The sequence below is a fragment of the Morone saxatilis genome, unplaced genomic scaffold, assembly GCF_004916995.1.
Source record: "Morone saxatilis isolate NCDOM2014 unplaced genomic scaffold, NCSU_SB_2.0 Contig5, whole genome shotgun sequence".
Classification (NCBI taxonomy): domain Eukaryota; kingdom Metazoa; phylum Chordata; class Actinopteri; family Moronidae; genus Morone; species Morone saxatilis.
Window position 1 is genome coordinate 16,559,091 of NW_023340095.1, and position 23,084 is coordinate 16,582,174.

Genomic DNA, 23,084 nt, shown 5'->3' on the forward strand with positions numbered 1-23,084 from the left:
AGAGAGAGACACTGAGAGAGAGAGAGAGAGAGAGAGAGAGAGAGAGAGAGAGAGAGACAGACAGACAGACAGACAGAGACAGAGATGCATAGAAAAAATAATAATAACAATAATAACTTGTAATAACAATAATAGAAGTGTGACCCTTTGGGTCCCGGGCCCGAGGTTGGGAACCAGTAGACTAAGCTAGTTAGCTGTAAATAGAATAGTTAAAACTAGCTTCACCTCGAGTAGAATAACAGTGGTTCTGCTTCAGTAATAACAATCTAGTAATGTCATATATGTCGGTCGTGGTGGCAAAAGCACTTTTACTTTGATACTTTAAGTACAATTTGCTCTGTACTTTTACCTAAGTTAGATTTTTATAGCAGGACTTGTAATAGAGTATGTTGGAACTGTGGTATTTGTATTTTTCCTACAATAAAGGATTTGATGATGATTTGTTTCACTCTGAGCTGACTGTTGCACTTCTGACTTACACTACAGGGGGACATTGGACCGCCAGGAGAGGCAGGAAACTCTACTCATCCATTTACTGAGCCCGTCTCCGGACCCTCGGTCAGTACATCAGCGAAACATCTTTTATCATTAACCTGCCATAATAGCCTTTAAAGATGGTCTCTAAAATATGGGATATAAATAGGAGTGTAGGGACACTGACAGGTGCCAATAATATCCTCCTCTGTCATTATCATAGGGACCTACTGGACCAAAAGGTCTGAAAGGAGAAAGAGGAGATCCGGTATGTATCATCATACATACGATCATACACATTTCCTCACATCTATACATACATATACACAGATTTATATTTACATTCACACCTCATCATTTCATCATTTCCTTCGCTTATCTTTTCTTTTGTTTGGTTTATTTCAGGCCGACAACAAAGGAGAAACTGGTGTGATGGGATTCCCTGGATCACGGGTAAGCATGGGCACATCACTGCACATTTCAGCCAAAAACTGCCCTCTGTCCTTGTGTTCAGTCCATATGATTGCTGTTGTTTTGGATGCGGTTCTAGGGTGCACCTGGTGCAGATGGGAGACCTGGATTGAGGGTATGTTTGTAAGATGAGATCATTATTGTATTATCACATTAAATCTCATTTTTTAACTTAATGATGACGACTCTCTTTTAGGGGGATCCTGGCGATCCAGGACCAAAGGGAAGGCAAGGTCCTAAGGTGAGAATGCACATGATTGTGATCACTGATTATGCATCTAACCCCCTATTAAAGTAGTGGAATGTAACTAAGTACATTACATGTCTACTCCACTACAATTTAAGAGGAACTTATGTAAAGCCATAGTTACTAGTTACAAAACATATAATGAGCTAATAAACTATGATGCAGTGTTATAGAAACAACAGTAAAATTAGCTCGTTCTACAATATTTCTCACATTCCTGCAAACTGTACAGCTCTTTATTAATTTATCTAAATTATGGTTATATTTTACACATTGTCCTCCTTTTTATATATTTGTATATTTTTATCTTTATTTTTTATTTGTCTATGTTACTGCACCAATCGCACAGGGCAAATTCCTTGTGTATACAAAAACTTACTTGGCAATAAACCTAATTTTGATTCTGATTATATGTTTTTCTTAATTAAAAGTAGTTTACTCTTGATACATTAAGTACCTTTAGCTAATAATACTTATGTGACACTTGCAGTGCAGGATTTTTACCTAGAATGAAATACTTTTATATTGCAGTATTACTATTTTTGCCAATTTAACCATCTGAATACTTCCTCCATCACTGATTATCAGTTTGATGTCAGACCAGGATTCATTGCAAGATGCAGGAGATCACAAAGTTTCCAAAAACACTGAATATATCAGGCTGAATTTTGTAGAAATATGTATAAAATAAAAATAAGCATGGTTGGTTTGAGTATTTCACTCAGTGTAAACATTATATAGCTTCAGACAGTTTGGAACAAGATGATTTTAACAGCTTTAAGACCACTTGTTCCAGTCCTTTCCTCTTCATACCTACAGGTTAGACATTTTGTGTCTTCTCTGCTAATAAGCTAATGGAGTAGCTAGTGGAGGCCCAGAGTCAGAGAACAGCTGACCGGTCAAGTTCAAACTCGTTTACAGACACTAGAAAAAATCCTGAATGGACTGTACAAGTGGACTTTAATTTTGTTAGTAATTCAGAAATTAACATAGTTAATGTTATGCTACTTCAGAATTTTGGCAACAGAGCTGTAAGAGATGACATAGGGATAGAAACCAGATTAAAAACGGAAGACAATATATGATACAACAGATACAGATAACAACAGCAGGATATGTGTCACAATGATTTTCAAGAAATGTGTGCACATCCGGTGTGATCCCATCCAGTCTCATCTGATCTTTATACTCATGACCCATGTTAAAATGACAAGTGAAAGTCCAGCCACTGAATACTGACAGCATGATATTACTGTGTTTCAGGGAGTCAGAGGTGACGCGGGAGAACTGATTTCATCAGGATGGCCTTGGTCTTCAGGGGGTATGTTGATTAATACCAGATGACTGTCAGATGGCCTGTAGGAAAGAGAAGTGTTTGATAATAAAACCCGCTGCCTGACAAGTGGTAACATACACTCTGACAAATGTTGCTGACGTGAAGTGAAACAGGGAAATTTATGACATTACAGAAGATGAGCAAAACTCAGTTGTTCTACATAGCACATGAATCTCAGGAACAACAGAGCTTCTCATTAAACAGAACTCACAATTATTATGTAAATGAGGATACAACAATTCAAACTCTTCATATATAATCTGTTGGAGAGCTACGTAACAATGGATTAAAGCAGTTACAGGCAGAGTCAGTGATGTATGAGCATCAGGTGTCTGCTACTTGAAGTAACCCTTTAATAATTGTTTCTTTTAATTATGCTTGATAAGCTGGTCCTACCGGTCTTCCTGGTGAGGACGGTCCACAAGGCGAGAGGGGCCCAGTTGGAGACCAAGGCCTCCCCGGACCCCCAGGACGCCCCGCATCTGACTCACAGCAACAAGGTCTGTAAACTGAAGCTATACAACGACATTCATCCACAGACTCAAATAGATGTCATGTGGACATTATCAATATAAAAGTAAAGGACTGGTATATTAGACTAGATCAGTTTTATCACAAAATCACCAAACAGATTAAGGATCCCTCTTCAGGATGACTAATTAATAATTTAATAATTAATACAACTCTGCACATAAATCTGTGTGTGTTTGCAGAGGGGGATCAGTGGTCTCATGATAGTGTAGATTAGCCTGAAGTCAACTACAGATCACACAATCCAGTCCTAGCTACCTTGTTCATAACAGGTGGTACATAAGGTTCTTTCTAGATTCTTATACACAAACTTCAATTACTCTTTTTTTTCCGTTTGTAACTTTATAAAAGGAGTATGAATTGCAATAAATACAAAATAAGATAACATTAAAATATTTTCAACCATTTTTGTTGACAAAATACATTTTTTACAAAACATTTCGGCTACTTTCACAAGACAGTCACAGGTTTTAGCCAGATGCCAAAAATTAAAATGTCCTTTTAATTTCCTTTTATGTCTGTCAGTGTGGGATTTCTTTGGGCCATTTGGTATAAAGGGGGAAGCAGGAGAGAAGGGCCAACAAGGGGAACCAGGACGCCCTGCTGTCAGTGCAGGACCCCCAGGCATCAGTGGGCGCCCAGGGATCAGGGGCCCTCCAGGACAGAAAGGAACATGTGAGTGAGTGAGTGAGTGAGTGAGTGAGTTTGCATTTGATGGAATACTTTTAGACTGAGGTTTTAAATATTTGATCTTCCTTTGTTTTCTTGTTTATGAGTTGTTGAATGTCTGTATCTTTATTGAATTTCTGTATGTCTCCAGGGTCTGAGTTCTTCAAGGGGCCTCCCGGCGGGAGAGGAAGGCCCGGCAATGCAGGCTTTAAAGGAATGAAAGGTGCTGCAGTCATACTGTTCACACTAGGGGGTTATTGACATCATGATGGATTACTGGTTAATAACAGTTCTCTGTACTTACTCCTCCATTTAATTTGCCCTGTGTAGTCAATTAATATACTAAGTAACAGAGTGTTTTGCTGACCTGTGGGTGCAATGGTTTATGCATTTAGGTGATCATGGGAAATGTGAATGCACCTCTGTAAACTCTATACCGGGGCCACCTGGCCCTGCTGGTGACCGTGGTGATCCTGGAATGACCGGAGAGTTTGGTCAGGAGGGTGATGTAGGAGACCCAGGTCCCAGAGGAGAGGACGGATTCCCTGTAAGAATATTCAAGTCATATCATCTTGATTTCTTTTTGTTCATTTTAGGCCCTTTTATGTTTCGTCATACTCTTCTGCGTTGTCTTGCAGGGACCCAGTGGACTCAGTGGTTTGCAAGGCCCAAAAGGTCAAAAAGGGGACACACATGTGGCTACACAGAAAGGTGCAGTGTGCCTGTTATTTCACCTCATTTCAGATGTCCCAAAACATGCAATGACTTCTGCTGTGTGTGTCTGTGTTGGATTGTATGTGTGTATTAATACATGATTTTATGTATATGTCTATGCATGTGTGTGTATGATCACTACAGGATATTCTGGAGACCCAGGGGATCCTGGGCAAAATGGCGAGTCGGGAGTTCTGGGTGCTCCAGGCCGAGATGGTTTGCCTGGTTTTCCTGGGACCCGAGGTCTTCCAGTGAGTCGACCAGTTATCTCCATAATGAGTTTCATATTATACATACTCATCATATACTGTTCAGAGACTTAATGTGTGCATTAGGGGTTCATCTAAACTGACATTATCTCTTTCCTTTTTGTTCATTTCCCCTCATGAAAAATTATTTTCCAAGTATACACAGTATAACAATTGTGCTGGTTGATGTCAACAGGGAGAAGATGCCAATGGAGAACGTGGAGACAAAGGTTTCCCAGGACTGCCTGGTCGACCTGGTGCACCCGGGCTAATGGGAGAACCGGGTGAAGACATTAAGGGCATCAAAGGCCAACGCGGTTTACCCGGTGACGACGGCCTTGCAGGCTATCATGGAATTCCAGGAACACCTGGCAGCCCAGGTGAGGGGCAGCTGACTGCCTCCATTCCCACTTTATTCATCCGCAATATGGTGTTCCATATTTCTCCTTTAAGGCTTTATCTGTTTACAGCGATTTTACCTGTTTTCACTCTACTAAGTATTTAATTTTACCTTGCCTCTCTTGAAACACTGTCTTGTAATTAAATGCAAAGCAGTGAAATGTGAATGAGTATTAATGGCTTGTGATTAAAAAGGAGAAAAAAAGCATGACAAGTATATTTTTCCATTTTATGTACTTTTCTTTCTTCGCCTCCTGTTGTCACCTTGATGCACAAGTTGCATCCCTCAAAACAGCTGCAGCAAAGCTTGTTTGAGATAATGCTTGTGCTTTTGAATAACTCTTGTTCCGAATGCCTCTTTTTCATTGTCTTTCATTTGCAACTGAAAGGAGGCTGTAGTACAACAGGACTTGGAGGACAGTGGGATGTAACAGGTAGCTGGTATAACAACGTTTTCCCATTATTGCTCCCTTCATAACAACTCTGTTGTGCTTTGCTTCTGGATTATTTGACTTGTGTGCATGATGATTTACAGTCTGAGATTTAGTGAACTGAGATACCAGCTAATGTAATGATAAAGTCATGTTCTGATAAACAATCCACGCTGGGCAGCAGACAAAAATCACCAAAATAGTCATTTCCACATGAACAGTTTTACATACAACCATGACGTTGCCCTAAAGACTGTGGTATTTGTTTTCTCAGGTCCTTGCGATGCTATTCCAGGACCTCCAGGTTTGCCTGGACTTCCAGGAGCCAGCGGATCGCCGGGTTCCCCAGGTAATGCAACAAGAAACTAGTGCTGAATGCTGCCTGCAGGATACCCGTTGTTGAGTCATTTTTGATGTCTATTTATAATTTGTGAACCAACAGGTCCTCCAGGCCAAGAAGGACTACAGGGTCCACTTGGAGCACTGGGAGAGAAAGGAGAAACAGGAAATCAAGGCATAGGTGGCCGCACTGGACCACCAGGTAAGACGTGACATGACAAACTTATTGGGCAATAGTCAGATTGGATTAATCCCATCTGATCTTTGAATTGAGTCGGTAGTCAAGATAATTTTCTTTTATTAATTAATTATTAATTCAAATACAGGTTTTGCCGGTCAACGTGGAGACTTGGGAATTCCTGGTAGGAAAGGTTCAGTAGGAATCCCTGGATTGCCAGGGGTGCCTGGCCGTTACGGGGCACAAGGTGAGAAGGGTGTTCACGGAGAGATCTTCGGAGCATCTGCAGGATCCCCTGGTGACCCGGGTCTGCCTGGGCATCAAGGCAATAAAGGCCAGGCTGGTGATTCAGGAGAGCCTGGCTATCCGGGTAAGCCTGCTACTTACTTATACTTAAACAGTTGATTTATCCTACCTGTTATTTAGTCTTGCTTTGCTGTGCTGCTTTACTCTTTAGCATAAGTGGGGTCATTTGAAATAATAAAGTTTCAAGACCTATTTTCTCATTTTTTTTATTATCCCTTCCTCCAGGAATGGGCGGCATGCCTGGTATGATCGGCTTCAAGGGTGAGAGTGGCCCTTTAGGCCTGCAGGGGGAGGAAGGGAGGCCTGGGCCGGCAGGCAAATATGGCTACCCTGGTGATCCTGGGAAAGCAGGTCCACCTGGGTCACGTGGTGCTACTGGACAGTCAGGTTAGACAAACAACACACCGACACGCTGCCTCTTAGAAATGTCTTTGTTAATGTCTGACAAGTTTTTCCTTTTGGCCCGTCATCCTGCTCACCAGGATTCACTGGAGAGAGGGGAACTGAAGGAGACCCGGGCCCTCCAGGTCCAATAGGATTAAAAGGCATCCCAGGAACATACGGTGCTGATGGTGCCATTGGAGAGTATGGCACAAAAGGTGAGCCAGGACAGCCTGGTACAGATGGTCGCCCAGGATTTTCAGGAATGAAAGGTTTGTTCCTGTGATATTTACTTTGATAATCAAATCCTTAAAGAGTATAGAGTAAAATTAAACAGCAAATAAGATAAGATCTAGGTAATTTGTGCTATAGTCAAGCAGTTTTGGCCAGAAAAGCTTCTGATGGTCCCTCTCTTTCCCAGGATACAAAGGGTCTCCCGGTATGTCAGGTTTCAAGGGAATCAGGGGTGATCCAGGGGTAAAGGGCTTTAATGGACTGACAGGAGAACCTGGAGTGCTAGGCTATGTCGGTCCAAAAGGAGTGAAGGGTCACAGTGGAGAGAAAGGTGAGACAATCCTGCAACCTGTTATAAAGTGGGTGTTATGTGTGCTGTGTTCTGTTGAGACTACCAATATAAACTCTACCACATAACTTGCCACTCTCTTATAACCATGATTGTCTGCCAGGTGAACGTGGTTTGGACGGCCCGCCTGGGACTAAGCCTTACATCCCTCCGCAGATGATTGTTGACATGAAGGGAGCCAAGGGAGACATTGGAGATCCAGGAAATCCAGGTTTCACCGGGCCGAGAGGTATGCAGCCACAATCTGAAATCATTCACTTTGTCCTTCTTCTGTCCTCTCAGGCTTCACTTCCTCACATCCTACTCTTTTTCACAGGTACTAAGGGTTTACCTGGTATACCCGGCTACGAGGGAACTCATGGTCTTCCTGGAGACCCCAGCAATGTGAAAGGTTACCACGGAGACCCAGGTGCACAAGGGCTGCCAGGGATTAAAGGAATGCCAGGCTTAACTGGAAATCGAGGAATTACTGGTTTTGAGGGAATGTCTGGCAACAAGGTGAGCAAAACCATACTTGTTGTTCGTAGTGAGAATTATTACCTGACTCTTCAGTTTCCCTCCACTCAACACAGACATTGTTTCAGCTTTACGACCCACAGCTGTACTGTTTTGCTTCACTATGACCACTCTCATACCGTTGTTTCCAGCTAGTTAGCAGAGACCAAAACAGAGCTTTAAAAAGTGGCCAGACACATAACTTCACATGGATACTAATGTTGCTTTGTATATGTTGGATGTGTAAATAGGCAGTTTTCTGCTTACATGTTTGCAACATCAATTTAAAAGTACATTGTGTAGGAATTTCTCCCATCTAGCGGTGAAATTGTATTTTGCATTCAAACAAATAGTGCTCTCTAGCGCCTCGCTGCGTTTCAAAGTGTATTGCAACTACAGTAGCCATTATTACCAAAAGCTATACAACATGTCTCAATACCACTCATCGGAATTTCTTTCGGGTGATGAGGCGTTATTTCAAACAAACAAAACTGCATTGAACTCATTAGGGACTTACACACCAAAGCAAAAAAAAAACCTTTAATTTAGACCGTTGAACATTACTTACCTTCAATGAGAAAGCAAGCAAACTTCAGCGTCTTCCTTCATTACTCTCCACCTGGAAAAGTTACCCCATTTGACCCTCGTTTCTGAATACTGCCAGTCCACGTTGCCTTTTTTAATCCCTTTCGCTTCTCCCGACATAATTCCTTGTCCTTGTGCTCGCATAAGTATGATCCTCCATTATAATAAATGCAGTGCAGACTCAAAGTGCCGAGGCTCCATTGCAACCCTCTCACTGATCTCCTTCTCCTTATAGCTGATTTCATCACGTGACGCTGCCTGAACGAAAAAGCGTTTTAAGCTAGACATTAGCTAGTGCGATCACTCTCGGCATTGTAGTTTTTCAAAATGCGGAACGACAGGAAGCCTCACCTGCTCCCGTCAAGTACTATACAGATAAGAAATTCGTCGCTACAGATAGTCAGATCATTGGCAGAGGAATTTTACACCAATAGACAACATTTTGGAAGACATTGATTTTAGCAAATAAAATACTTAAAATACTACACATTGTCCCTTTAATAGGTGACCAGTGTTATCAGTTTTGTGTTTGCAGTTTGTTTTCGCTGCCTCCAAGTGGCCAAAAAATGTGTTATTGCAGGTTAAATTTTTTTTAAAGAAAACCTAAATTACAAACTGGGGGTGTCAGTTTGAAAGCAGTGAAAGTCTGCTATATCAAATATGCTATCAAGTTGCAAACATAGACTGTATAATAATAAAGGGACATCGTTTCTGTGACGTCACCCATTGGTTTCTGAAGAATTGCTTTCTTGGCAGTCCTGACTCCACCGGCTCCTGGCTTATCCTCAAGTTGGGCATCTTAATATGGAACCATTTGGATATTTACTCAATTCTGTAGCCAACCACAAGTCTTTCCATTAAGTACTTCCATTTGCCAGCCACGCATGTTGTCACTTGGTTGCAATATGGAAAATGCAGGATCCAGTGGTCCAGGCTAAAAGGATATCTCAACCACTTCAATGTGACCATTGTTTTTGTAATTTGTCCTTCTACTTAAGTTAAGTTATAAAGTGCTATACTACATTACTGGAGTACCCCATAGACTGTGTATAAAGATAGAAGATGCATCTCCACTTCCTCCCAGTGCGCAAACATGAAGTCAGAATATTCTGGATCAGACGTCATTTGGAGCCAGCAGTGATTGAGATCCCGCTGACTAAATTCAAAGCAGGGCTCACTTGTCAATCATGACGTGAACCCGCCTTTTTATAGCATTAAATAATTAATTAAAACCAAACTTATCAGTAAAATAAACACTTGAACATACATCATTGTGATACGAACTACAGAAAATGACAGAAATCATCTTTGGGAAAAATGTATATGACGTGTACTTTATGAACTGTACTGCAACCAGGGGGCGATCGAGATGTTTTGGCTTCACTATATTCAGTTCATGGAGTACTCTTAAGTCTTCTAATTCCAATTCCTGCACTCTGCCACCATGCAATTTGTGTCATTTTACTAGTTATAAAACCGTGTATATATATATACATACATACAGTATATACCTATATAATACATTGCAACATCCCACGCTTATGTGATACACTCTAATTTTTGTTAATTGCTCTTTTCAGGGACTTAAAGGAAGCCCTGGGGCCTATGGCGCATCAGGAGACAAAGGAAAGAAAGGAGGCAAAGGTACAACCTCTAATTAAAAGTGAAGACAGATGGGGATGTTATTTATAAAGTGAGTGTGATGAAAATATTCTAACAAATACATTTTTAATACTATCACAGGCGAGAATGGCACTCGTATAGACCTTCCAGGAGCTACCGGATTGAGAGGAGAGGATGGTTTTCCAGGAGGACCAGGTACCAACTGTAGTTCATACAGCTTTTATTACTTCTCTCTAACAATTAAAGGTTTATTCTTGATTGATATGAAATGTTTGATACCCTCTTTACAGGCGAGAAAGGATTATTTGGACAAACTGGGGACAGGGGTACACCTGGTTTTGATGGCATCGAAGGAAAAAGGGGAGAATCAGGTGATCCGGGAATATTGGGATCCCCAGGTAAGAGACTCCCATCCACTCCCTTATTACACACTGTCCACTTAAAGTATGTAATTTTATTTTAACTGTTATACTAGATATTGTAGAAGAATTACATGGCAACTGCTCTGACTCTTACAAACACCATGTTTGTTTTCTGCAGGCTCAGGAGGGCAGCAGGGAACTCCTGGTAACCAAGGTCAAAAAGGCTTTCCTGGAATTCCTGGAAAAACAGGACAACCAGGCTTTCCTGGCTTCCCTGGAAACAGAGGTAACATGATCAAACCTGTGCCCTCTTTTTCTTTATCATTAAACCTCATACGCTGTTGTCCACCACATTCCTCCATTTAATCTATGCAAATGTGTGCAGGTTTTCCTGGCTCGAAGGGTCTTTACGGATTACATGGACTGAAGGGACATAAGGGACTCCCAGGAAACGCAGGTATTCAGCCACATTTAAAGAATTCAGTGTCTCTGTGTACCTTTTGTGATGTGATAACTCGTACTCGCAGAAGGTTTCAGGAAACCTTGATGACTTACACAGCAGAATTTATTGAGGCTCGGTCAGGGACAATAAGATTAGCATTACCAACCCAATTCTGAAGGCTGTCCTTGGATGAGGGATATATACAGTAACCGAGACCGTATTCCCTAGAGAATCTTCCCATATCTTATCCCTGTACACACGTGTAAGCATACTATTGGTTACTATCAAGTCACACTGAATGACACAAGTATAGTTAAGTTCTGTCTGTTAGATTTATCTCTCAACCTTGGTCTCCTGTAACAAAGTGGAACTACAATATATTGGGTGCTCGGTGTTCAACCTTATCAGCTGCTCTTGTCTAGTCAGCCAGAGAGGAAGAGAGAAAGGAAGCCAAAATGACCAGGAAGAGGCACAGGCTGTGACCTGTGACCTCCTTTAGGTTTGTAGATGACTTTACAATGGCATGGGGAGCACTTTACAATGTAAAGAATGAATATTAGTATACTTACATATATACATGTATACTTATACATATACTTACAGCTTAAAGGCAACAATTAGTTAGAGTAACAATTTGTGAGAGTTACTACAAGTTAGATCTATACTTCAAACCATTCTCTGGTTTGAAATGGGTGGAGCTTAGTTAGAAAATGTGACATCACACACTTAGCTGCACCAATCAGAGTTTAGCAACATTTGAATTGGAATCTGATGAGAGTTGGTGGGTTGTTTGGTCACTGTCAATCAAATGTAAACTGTCAACTCTTAAGAAATAATACATTGTTTTTTAACTTTCTTGTTGCTTATTTAGTCATGTATATTTAGTGTTAGATAAATACTTAAGTCATGCTTTCAGGGGCTTTACAGCTGTGACTCAGCTGTTTGGTAAAATGGGTGAAGTCACTCAAGGTATATTTCTAAATCTTTACTACGCCTTGTGTTTGTGGAGTAGAAACCATGTTTCAGTTTATCTGTAATGTAAAGACACATGTTCATATTCTTTATCAGGTCTGGATGTCACTGGACAAGCTGGGGAACCTGGGCCCAAAGGAGAGAAGGGAGAGGACGGAGACCCCAACAATCAACCAGGTGTTCCAGGCACAGCGGGTTTGAAAGGCTTCCAAGGACCTCTAGGTTAGCCAATACTCTTCTGCATTAATGAGGCCATCTTAGAAACTTGCTGAGCTCTCAATAAAACAATGCACAGTGACGGATAATGTGCATCCTATAATGTGGTTTAAACATCTTAAGCATGTTTCACTTGTTCAGGTGACCATGGTCATCCTGGACCTCCAGGATTCCGCGGCCCCGAAGGACCAAGTGCGACCTCAGATAGACCAGGACCCAGTGGAGATCCTGGCTTTAAAGGACCTAAAGGGTACCAAGGTGGGAAGATAGAGTTTGATCAAAGAAAGCCATTGCTAAAATAAACAATGCCATATCTCACTCCCCTTGTCTCGTATTAATGAGTACACTGTTTACCCTGTGGCTGTCAAATCACTCCTTTGTTAACGTATTCACAGCTTGCTATACACAACAATGGACACTTAACAGTAAGCAGTAAATTGAGATTTCAGCACTTACTTATTGTCATTATTTGTCATCAGTGACAGCTGGTGAGTCGGTTGAGTCACCACTATAATTTTCAAATCTATAAAATGAGGCACATTACATTGTGGGATTGTTAGCAAAAAGTAGTGTAAATGCCATAGACAGTAAATAGTGAATAAATGTGCACACAGAATTCGGACACTCAAATAAAATGGTGCACAGTAAATGCAGCGCCCTGTATAGTAAATAGGTAGTGACTTCGGCTTATATCTCATAACTTATCATGTATTGTTTTCTGACCAGTAAGAGTTTCAACTCAAGTCTGAAATAAGGTTGCCTTAGTGATACTTCCCTGGATATTTAAAGAATGTTTCACTAGATATAGTTTTTTCTATATTTTAAAAGATTGGAAAAAGGTTATAACATGCTGAAATCAAACATTATGGTTATATGCATCATATCCTAACTAAACCACCAGGACACACCTACACATTTTTAATGTGTGTGTTTATTGATCATCCTGATATCTTATTACTCATAGCAGTAATGGCTGTAGTTGTGACAGTGGCATCAGTAGCTAGCTGTAGTAGTCTAAATACTATCAATTGTAACTATATATTAATATAACGGACAGTGACTGTAGTAGTAATAGAGTAGGTGAGAGTAATGACAGTTCATTTAATTATGAGGGGTCAGATTTGATCATCTTTGTAGCAGATTGATGCACTAACTCTGACAGAAGTGTTTCTTGAGGCTTGTTTGGATGCTGAGGAATCCTTGTTCACTGTTTGTACTAACTATATGGATTAACCATAAATGATCTGTCTCTCAGGTTCCCCTGGAGTCAACGGATTTCCTGGTGTGGATGCTCCCCCTGGAGAAAAGGGTGTACCAGGAATAAATGGGTTTCCTGGTCACCCTGGTTGGAAAGGATTCAAAGGAGATCAAGGTGCATTTGGATACAGGGGACCAAATGGAGTTTCTGGGAAGAAAGGTAAGCATGAAGTATTGATTTGTTTCAAGAATAAGCCTTTAATGGTAGCTTATGTTCAAATTACTGCAGTACCACCTGTCACATTTGTGCAATAGTAGGTCTCAAGGTGAGATAAACTTTCAATGTTGTGTCAGGTCATGGATGTCATACTTCAAGGTCATTTTGAACAATATGTGATATGATTATTTACAATTGGAACAAATAATCAATACAAAATATATTGTGATTTGGTCTCTTCAGATACATTATTTGGGAGCAATATTACAATATACTCTTATAATACTTAATAAGAATATATCACTTATTGCTGCAGACATTTTAACACAGACCTGTTACTGGCAGTTCGGTCACTCAGTTAATGTTAATGTTTTTTATCATTGCTGCGATTACAACACACCTTACTAGGTTCTTGCCAAGGTGAGGTCTTAGTGCAGGACATACAGGACATGATACACATAATTGTATCCATTTAGTGAATTAATCATTTTGATTTCATCTTCTACTGATTTCTGCTACTTTGCTGGCATTCAGCAAATGTGTCCGGGCCTGAAAATCCCCTGAATGCACCTGTCTGCAGGCCCATACAGTCTGATAATATGATCACCAGCTACATTCTGTGTACGGTCTTATACATATATATATATGCTATTTTTTTCTTACAGGAGTGAAAGGAGAGCAAGGTTTGATGGGATTTCCTGGTGCGACTGGAGAAAGGGGGGAAAGAGGGCCAAGTGGTCCAAAAGGAGATACTGGACTCCCAGGTAAATTTTGCACTTTGGCAAATTGTACCGACTGTGTACTAGTTGCCAGATATATGCTTTTGTGTTTTTTTGTCTTCATCATTACGCTATCTTCCCGTGCGGCAGGTGTTCGTGGATTCCCAGGCAACCAGGGTTCTCCTCCAATTCCCGTCAAAATTCCAGGGGAGAGGGGCCCTCCAGGACCGCAGGGTATCCAAGGACCAAACGGGAACAAAGGGGTACCAGGGCCACAGGGCCCGCCTGGGGATACAGGTTAGTTATTCTAATAATGCATTTGTTGTTGGAGAAATGTCCAGCTCAGCAACATGTGTAACAATGTGTATCCTCTTACTGTACAGGTTTCATGGGGCCCATTGGGCAGAAGGGCATGCCTGGGATTGGTGGTACCCCAGGGACACCTGGATTTCGTGGAAATAATGGACAAATGGGTCACCCCGGTCTGCAAGGCATGGAAGGTGCGTCTGACGCCGTGTGGCAGTGTTAGGATTAGGTTAATAAGACTGGATTAAAGGATTTAAAGTAGGTAGAGATTTAAGCAAGGAACCAGTTACCAAGAGGTTTTTGATTGTTATTTTTTGTGAAAGTCGGTTTAGTGAATGAATAAGCATTGATCTGAAAATGATTAGTACTGAGCTGGGGACTAGAGGTCTATTTGTATTATTATGTAATTATGTTAGCAGAGATGGTGTCAGGGCTTGAGGGGAGTTAAGAAAGCATTAGGCCATATGAATGAAGGTATCCTAAATTCAGATATATTGGTATTAGTAAAGTTTACAGTGTTATATCGAGTGTATACAGTATGTGTATGTACATAGTTCTCAACTTCTCATCCCTCGATAGGTCACCGTGGCACCCCTGGTATCCCTGGGTTACCTGGTATGCCTGGCCGCAGCGTCAGCGTGGGTTACTTGCTGGTAAAACACAGTCAGGCAGAACAGACCCCGATGTGTCCTGTGGGCATGTCTAAACTGTGGGACGGCTACAGTCTGCTGTACTTTGAGGGCCAGGAAAAGGCCCACAACCAGGATCTGGGTAAGTCAGTGTGAACTATAAAATTGTTCTACAGTATGTTAATGTTCTTAGGGACATTTGTGTATTCTGTAGGGTATAATTTTGTTACATGGATTTTCATAATAGATTACCTTGGAGGTCTGCCAGTGTGAGGTTGTTACAGTACAGTCGTGTCTGAACGCATTGATGGTCAGGCGAACATTCCCACATTAAATTGCTGACATTGTGATCCAATGAACCAGAAGACATTCCATAGAGGTCGGGCTTGAGTTTGATTTGGGGGCGTTTAAACCAGCAAGTGTCCTAATTTCACATTTCGAGTAGAGCTACATTGGCATGATAGGGCTAAAAAGGAGAGGGAGAATAGGCTTTATTGACTACAGAAGAGGACAGACTTGTATTTCATTAAATTATCTCGCAGCCATCTCTTGTGCATTAAGGCAGTACTATCTCAGTTGTGATATATTCCTTCCCACAAGCTTGTGCTCCCATCCACAACATCTAATTCAATTGAGTTCAAGCCTGCATTTAACACTGACTTATATTGACTTAGAATCAATGTAAGAGGATTGTGTCTCTAAATTAATGAACTATACATAAGAGGCAGAATATAGCTGGAGAGAGAATTCCTCATTAAATTTGACCATCTTTCACTAAATATGAGAAACTCTAAAGCCAGAAAATGAATCAGGCAAAAATTCATCCCCACTCTCATCTCAGTACTGATTTAGCCACAGTGAAACATTTTACACCGCACATAGCTTGAACTAATTTCCAGAGGATAAAATACTTTTTTACAATACATTTTTACCACCTATCCAACAAGATTATATAACTTTTGATAAAGAAATAACAGATTCCTTCAATTAGAAATTGAAGGTTGAATTGGCGAAGTTAAATACAGGGTTTGCTGCTACAGCTTTCCTTGGTCTAATATGATCTAGTAGCTCGTGGTGGTAAACTGGCTGGTTGTTGGATAAAACATGTGATTGAATCACTTTGACTTTATTTTTCTTATCTACTTGCGCTACTGTTACACTACATTTTATACAGCATTTACCATTATCCCATAGCTGTCAGCTGTGATACAGTCACAGTGGCCACTAGGTCCACTTTAAAGCAATGTTAGGTTCTCCATTGCATTCAAATCCATATTAAGATCTTGGACTAGAATCCAACCTTTTATAATGTAATTTATTCTTTGCATTAATTATGATTTGGTTGTTTGTCCTGTTTAGGTTTGGCTGGCTCCTGCCTCCCGCGGTTCAGCACCATGCCCTTCCTATACTGCAATCCTGGAGACATCTGTTACTACGCCAGCAGAAATGATAAGTCCTACTGGTTGTCAACGACTGCTCCTCTGCCTATGATGCCTGTGGAAGAGGAAGACATCAAACCGTATATCAGTCGCTGCTCAGTATGCGAAGCTCCATCAGTGGCCATCGCAGTCCACAGCCAGGACATCACCATCCCACAGTGTCCCGCGGGCTGGCGCAGCCTGTGGATCGGCTACTCCTATCTCATGGTGGGTTCTGGTCCTCCTTCCAGACAAATATGTGTAAAATTAAAATATCAGGATGCATCTTCATCATTTCACTGTTAATTGTGAGACCTTGATACAACCACCATTACAAAACATACTAATTATAGTGTTAGTGCTAATGTCTGTTATCATTAAATGGTAACTAACTAATACTAAGGGGCAGTATTAATCCTCAGTCCAGAACAGTTCTATAATGAATTCTGTGGCTTTGGAGGAGCATTGGGAAAAAATCTTGGATGGTAGACTACAGATTTATAACAGACAGCCTGCATTACAAACTGGGAATGTGGAGATGTGGGTGTTTACCAGACAGGGAGGGTCTCATGAAAAGGAATTCTCAAGTTGCAGTGTGGGAAGTGGTTCCGGCATTTTTAAAGCTTGACCTATACTAGGTCCATATTTTTTTCCCCTAATAACTTTATGGAAGGGTTGAAACATAATTGCCTCTTGTTACAAGGGGATTGGCACTTTTGCCATCATCATACAGGATTTAGTTTTCTTTTGGAAGCATTGATCCTACTTGGTCGCTCTGTGATTTTTAGCAGACATTTCCAAACAGGAGTAAATAATGTATTTGTTGGGAATTATTTTCAGCTGCAGCTAGTGAGTATTTATGGCAGGAGGAGGATGTATTATTCAAAGTTAACTACAGTACTCATTTTCAATGTAAGAAACACGTCACATAGTACAACAATATAACTCACTGATGTGTTTTTAATGGGAAATGAATAAGTAAGGTCAGGCTGTGGCTACTGAGGCGATACTTGTCAGTAGACTAATTCATTGTTGGTTTTGTACTTATACAAATACTTTAGTGTACATTTGACTTCACACCTGCCTCATTTTCTCCTCCTCTCACCTTTGTCTCCACAGCATACAGCAGCAGGGAATGAAGGCGGAGGTCAGTCCTTGTCATCGCCTGGCTCCTGCCTGGAGGACTTCCGCACAACACCGTTCATTGAGTGTAACGGGGCCAAAGGCACATGCCACTACTTTGCTAACAAGCACAGCTTCTGGCTAACCTCCATAGATCAGTCGTTCCACCCTGACCCGGCATCAGAGACACTCAAAGCAGGCCAGCTCCTGTCGCGCATCAGCCGCTGCCAGGTCTGCATGAAGAACTTGTGAAAGACTACAGTAACAAAGAAGCTGTTCCATTGGCAGTGATCTAGCATCGTATCTCTATCCACGTACTAAACCACACAAAAGGGGATCTGAAATACTGATTTAGATTGATGTAAATGGGAAGCGGTCTCCCCGAGCCACAGAGCTCAGATATGCAATGACTATGCGACGCCATGAGCTTTTAGAGTGAAATGTCCCACTGTAGATAAAACAGGAGAAGCCCCATAATGAGGTCAACAGCATTATGGGAAAACAAGTATTTTTGTGTTAAATGTGGATTGGTGCTTACTGTTTAACTTATTACCTCAGCTACTATGACACATTAATGATCAGAGACCGTCTACTACAGCTGAACCAAAGACGCCCGTGTGTATGCACTGCTTCAGTTTATCTAGATGTTTTTATTGTTTAGGGTATACAGCCCACCATAAAGCCACTAACACTGCTTCCCAGCCAACTGAAGAATGTGTCATTAGATGTCTTGAACAATTGTTGGTTGATACTATTGACAGTATTTCATTGCTCTTACAAAACCTATTTTTATAAGTCTTTTCAATCTGTTCTATGCATTTATCAACTATTGTAAAAAAAATCAGCTTCTTACTTTTCATACGCCATACATTCACACAATGCACTGATTCTTTTTGTATTTATATCAGCTGAATGAACTTGACCCCCTGTCCTTAAGAGTTTAAATATATATCTTATCTAATGCTACTCATGTCACACTCATTTTTATTCACAAATCTACTAATTATTGATCTGCCCCACATTGCCAACAGGACAGAATGTAAACAGCTTGGATCAAAGGTCTCACTGTAGCAAATCTTTGTTATGGTCACTGATCCTGGGTTAGATTTGAGTATTTTACACAGTTTATAAAGTAGGTCAAATGTTCAACTTCATCTACATACATTTGTTTGCAAATAAACAGTTTGATTAGACCGGAAATGTACTGACAACATTTGATTTAATTGTAATATAATGGTAATTTTCATAACATGATCATTTCATTGGATTGTAAAGATTAAATGTTGTTTGTTATTTTTGTGACTGTGTCATTTTACCCTCAAGAGCTTATCTTAAACTGAAAGAGGAGACAAACAGCAAAATAAAAATCTTTATTATGACAGCGTACTTAAAAATTCAACAGGTTCAAATGTGCCAGTAAAAATATAAACGACGCTAGTAACAGAGTATAAAGGAAAACAAAAGAAGTGTGATTTATGAAATATACAGTGCAATATGCCACCACCTAACAATTAGTGCTGTTAAATCTGTGACATCGTCTTTCTAAAACATAAACAAAAAGCAGTGATTGACTTCTTATGTGTATTATTTGTCTTCAGACACATTTATGGCCTAAGTGCAGTTTCAGTCGTGATAACGTAACACCCATTTGTTTCCTTTCCATACAAAAAGAAATACTTCAAATGACACTGGACACTGAACGCTAGTTGCTTTTTCTGACCGTCTTCACAGAATCAAGAGTCTGTGTTAGTGTGTGAGTGAGTGATTTACAGAGAGGTCATTGATGTTTTTAGGTCTCAGTCAAGGCAGGTAAGTAGTACCATCACAGTATGTATTTGGTGTGCAGACCAACCTGTTGATTGTCCATAGTTAAAAACAAGTCTCTACATGAAGCAGCCTCTCCACCTTCCAGGTCCTAGCAGCAAGAAGATCTGGCCCGCTTGTTGCTGGCTCCCCTGCACTCCTCCAGGTCCACTGTAGGAGACTCCTGGTTCTCATTTCTCTTTCTCAGGATGGAAGGCAGCACCAGATCAAACAGCGCCTCAAACAGAGTGTCCACATTGTAACCTGTCTTGGCACTCGTCTCGAAGCACATCTTCTCTGCCGGCAGGCTGCTCTTCTCGTCCAGGCCCTTGTAGCGCAGTATTCTCCCATAAAAAGCCACTGCATCCTCAGGGGCGACCTGTTTGTGCAGCACCGACCCAGAGAGGGACGCAGGGGAGGCCGGGGGTGTGGGGCAAGCAGACAGCACCTGTGGTTCTGGCCTCTCCTCCTCACACTCAGTTTGGTCCTCAGGCGCCACATTGGAGTCCTGATACAGCTGGGCATTAGGGTCTGTGAGATCAGCCTTGTTGCCCACTACAGCGTAAATGCAGTCATGGTTGGCAGTATCAGTCAGGGACAGGAAGCGTTCTTCCAGCTCTGCTAGGCTCTGCCAGTTGGTGACGTCGTACGTGAGGATGACAGCGGCTGCACCTCGACAGTACATTGAACCCAACCCGTGGAACTGTTCACGGCCTGAGGAGACACAGACAGGTCAACTCAACTTGACTAAACACTAAACTTTAAAAGACAGAACAGTTCAAAAACAGACTTAAAACAGCAAACTGCATGAGCGGCACTGCAGAAGGAAACAGAGTAGTTCTGCAAGTTAGGTGCACTTTGAAAACAGAAACAACCTTTGTTGCTGAAATATGCAGGATTCTTGAAAGGGCACATTGTGTGTGAATACTTTGCCTCTGGCAGCATCTCTTGGTTATATTATACCATTAGGTACACCTAGCTATGATTATGTTCTCGAATAACAGATAAATTGTTCTGTGGATTTGTACGTATCTTCAAATTCCCTGTTTTATCGCACCAAACCCCAAAGATATTGAGTTGACTATTATATATGGAAGAAAAACAGTGAATGCTCACATTTAAGGAGCTGAAACCAGAGAACGTTTTGCTGTTTTTGCTTGAAATATAACTGGAACAATCATTTCAATAATAAAACTGTTTTGTTAATGTCAATAAACAAATTGATTTATTGACAAATTGTTTTAGCTATAATTGTATCCAAAAGCACACTCAGTAACTAATTTATCAGATAGCTATAACTAATGCAGTCTAATGCAACAGTCCTGCAATAAATCCTTCCTTCAGGAAGGTTGTAATTTAGTTGTTGTTTTTTTAGATTTGCAGACTATAACAAGCATGGATATAAAATGACAGCAGCTGGCACTAATGCCGACATGTAAACAATGCATCAATGACACAAAACAGAACAAAAAGAGACTGTATATTTATGTTAACAATAAAAGAATCCCTCCCCAGTCACTGCCAGCGAGCTATATATTCTGATACCTGCCTGCCACACTCAAAGCTTGCGGTAAATTAATTAAAGTATATATATAGTAGTATAACGTAGTTAAGGCCCCTGGGTTTCCAGTAATTTCCCACTTGAATGTTGAAGTGAGTAAGTGATTTTCTCAGGTTTTAAGCAGGACATGATGTCTGTCAATCATGAGTGGGCAGAGCAACGTTCCTCTAAACAGAGCAACCAGAGGATTTGGTTCCAGTTTGATGTTCAGGATGTCCTGTTGTTGAAAACTTTAGGGACTTAAATATAATTCCAATCAACTAATTAATCAACTGATTGTTTCAGTTATAATGCTACTCAATTGGATTGTATTTTTTGCTCTGATTAATCACAAATATCTCCTGCATTACATGAGAATATCAGAAGATCTGTCATTGTCTCTATTTTTTACACACTACCGGCTGAAGTGAAAAACAAACCAAAAAAATAAATACTCTGAGTCCGCCCTCCTTCTGGTTCTGGAAAGTACTATTGCATGCAAGCTTGGAAAAGTCAGGTTAAAGCATTCGGAGTCAAGTCTTCCTGTCATAGCCCTGTCATGGGACTATTAAGAGGAACAGGGTAGGGAGCTTAAACGCCTTCATGGGGCTTTGAAACTCAACCGTCCAACTGAAAGGGGCATTATCTGTGGGAAAACAAGCAGCAGACAGCCCTTTTTTCAATGTGCTGAGCCAAACATCCGACAGAGTTTAGGACAACCCCTAGAACTGCCACTCTTCCAAAGCTTTATGGTCTGTGCTGATAGGTTTGCAACAGTAGCCTTGAAATCACTCAGCGCTGATACAGCATTTCTTTACCACAATGACTAAATAAAATGAACGCAACAGCCTCTTGTCAGAGGTCATGGAGTTAGAGAACACACAAAGGAAATAACTTAGTGGTGACACGACAGGCCTTTCCTTATCTCTGTGGCACACTAACTACATTTGTGAAGTATGTATTTGCCTAAGAGGGTTGACTGTAATTCATGTTTACACAATACTGGAATCAAATGGACTTATTTATCAGCAGTAACTGGAAATTGCCAGAGCCACGTAAGATTATTTAAAGGGAAATGAATGTTAAGTCATTGGGGCTCTTGTGATCCTTGGGGGGTTAATTAGGGACATATGTCCTAGAAAGCACGAGTTTGTATGTGTATTCAATGTTACAGTAAATTACAGACTGGTTCTGTGCATAATAAATAAGTATTCTCGATTTTATACTACTGATGTGTAATTGGCTACATGGAACCTGTCTAAATAAATGACAAAATCTAATTGTTACTGAAGATCTACCGCCAGTTACACAATTGACTGCTCTTCTTCACCACTGAGGGTTTCACTAGTAGAATCTGTGCTTTTATTTTCTAGTACACTTCATTTACTACAAAAAGGTGTGACCAGGTACAGAGAATACAGACTGCTCTTTGTGTTACCAAATGATAGTCTCCTGTTCTGCTGAAACAATTAGTTAATAATCAAATTAGTTATCCAACAGAAATTCAATCTAAACCAATTGATGATTTATTCTTTTAGTCCCTTTCTACAGTAAACACAAAAACAAAAACAGAATAAGTAGTTAAATTAACTTATTTTTAGTCAAAACTTAAGCAGTGGATGTTATTTCTGAAGACTTTATCTCAGGCAGCTGTTTGAGATTTCAAAAGTATGTTAAAAGTACTCTGTACGTGCAGATGACAATGGCTTTGATTAGGTAAGATTAGTCCAATATTGAGCAATATAATAAAGCACACAGTGATTTTATATCTGCATCTTTATGTTCAGCAAGCAGGAAACAGAGACCTGACTTATATGTAGCACGATATATATTTTAAAAAAGGTATTACAGTCACAATAATATAAAGGTGATTGTTAATGAAGCAGCTGGTTGCATGGTGAATGGTTTTTAGTCTATTTTAACAGCTCAACCAACTAAAAGAAAAACAATCATATATAATAATAAATAATATTAATATATAATAAATCTATCACTTTCCAGTTAAGGAATTTTTACTTTATTCTACATATTTTTTATTACAAATTACAAATGTATGTCTTGTCTGAGCAGTTGACAGAAACCAAATTATTAATTGTTTTTTTAAATAATACATACACATATATACACACAC

General features: G+C 40.4%; 2 protein-coding genes across 3 annotated transcripts in view; one reads left to right on the plus strand and one right to left on the minus strand.

The window, feature by feature from the left end:
* Positions 1–454: 454 nt before the first annotated feature.
* On the plus strand, positions 455–18,903 carry LOC118338713 (collagen alpha-2(IV) chain-like). 2 transcript variants are annotated; one of them, XM_035676008.1, is made up of 36 exons: positions 455–558; positions 698–742; positions 880–927; positions 1,025–1,060; positions 1,142–1,186; positions 2,456–2,513; positions 2,915–3,028; positions 3,585–3,734; positions 3,880–3,951; positions 4,124–4,275; positions 4,367–4,439; positions 4,587–4,693; positions 4,887–5,070; positions 5,479–5,523; positions 5,795–5,869; positions 5,963–6,061; positions 6,186–6,407; positions 6,569–6,730; positions 6,826–6,996; positions 7,146–7,289; positions 7,411–7,536; positions 7,624–7,805; positions 9,968–10,031; positions 10,131–10,205; positions 10,301–10,408; positions 10,551–10,658; positions 10,758–10,829; positions 11,883–12,008; positions 12,144–12,260; positions 13,258–13,419; positions 14,082–14,180; positions 14,286–14,432; positions 14,519–14,635; positions 15,021–15,212; positions 16,430–16,716; positions 17,608–18,903. In XM_035676008.1, exons 3-36 carry the CDS (start codon positions 907–909, stop codon positions 17,860–17,862), a joined length of 4,167 nt encoding a protein of 1,388 aa, XP_035531901.1. In that variant the 5' UTR covers positions 455–558; positions 698–742; positions 880–906; the 3' UTR covers positions 17,863–18,903. The 2 variants fall into 2 exon arrangements, with proteins under 2 accessions (XP_035531901.1, XP_035531902.1); XM_035676009.1 differs by lacking the exon at positions 5,479–5,523 and having other exon boundaries at positions 17,608–17,862.
* Positions 18,904–18,965: 62 nt separating this feature from the next.
* Positions 18,966–23,084, minus strand: part of rab20 (RAB20, member RAS oncogene family) — a 4,748-nt gene continuing 629 nt past the window's right edge. The window contains exon 2 of the mRNA XM_035676010.1: positions 18,966–20,127. Coding sequence (XP_035531903.1) covers positions 19,526–20,127 — 602 coding nt within the window. The 3' untranslated portion in view covers positions 18,966–19,525. The remainder of the gene's footprint in view (positions 20,128–23,084) is intronic.

Coding starts and splice junctions, on each gene's coding strand:
- LOC118338713 (XM_035676008.1), top strand. CDS start 907: ATGGGATTCCCTGGATCACGG. Junction 7,537..7,623: donor AGGTTTCACCGGGCCGAGAG/GTATGCAGCCAC, acceptor TCTTTTTCACAG/GTACTAAGGGTTTACCTGGT. Junction 12,009..12,143: donor AGGCTTCCAAGGACCTCTAG/GTTAGCCAATAC, acceptor TCACTTGTTCAG/GTGACCATGGTCATCCTGGA.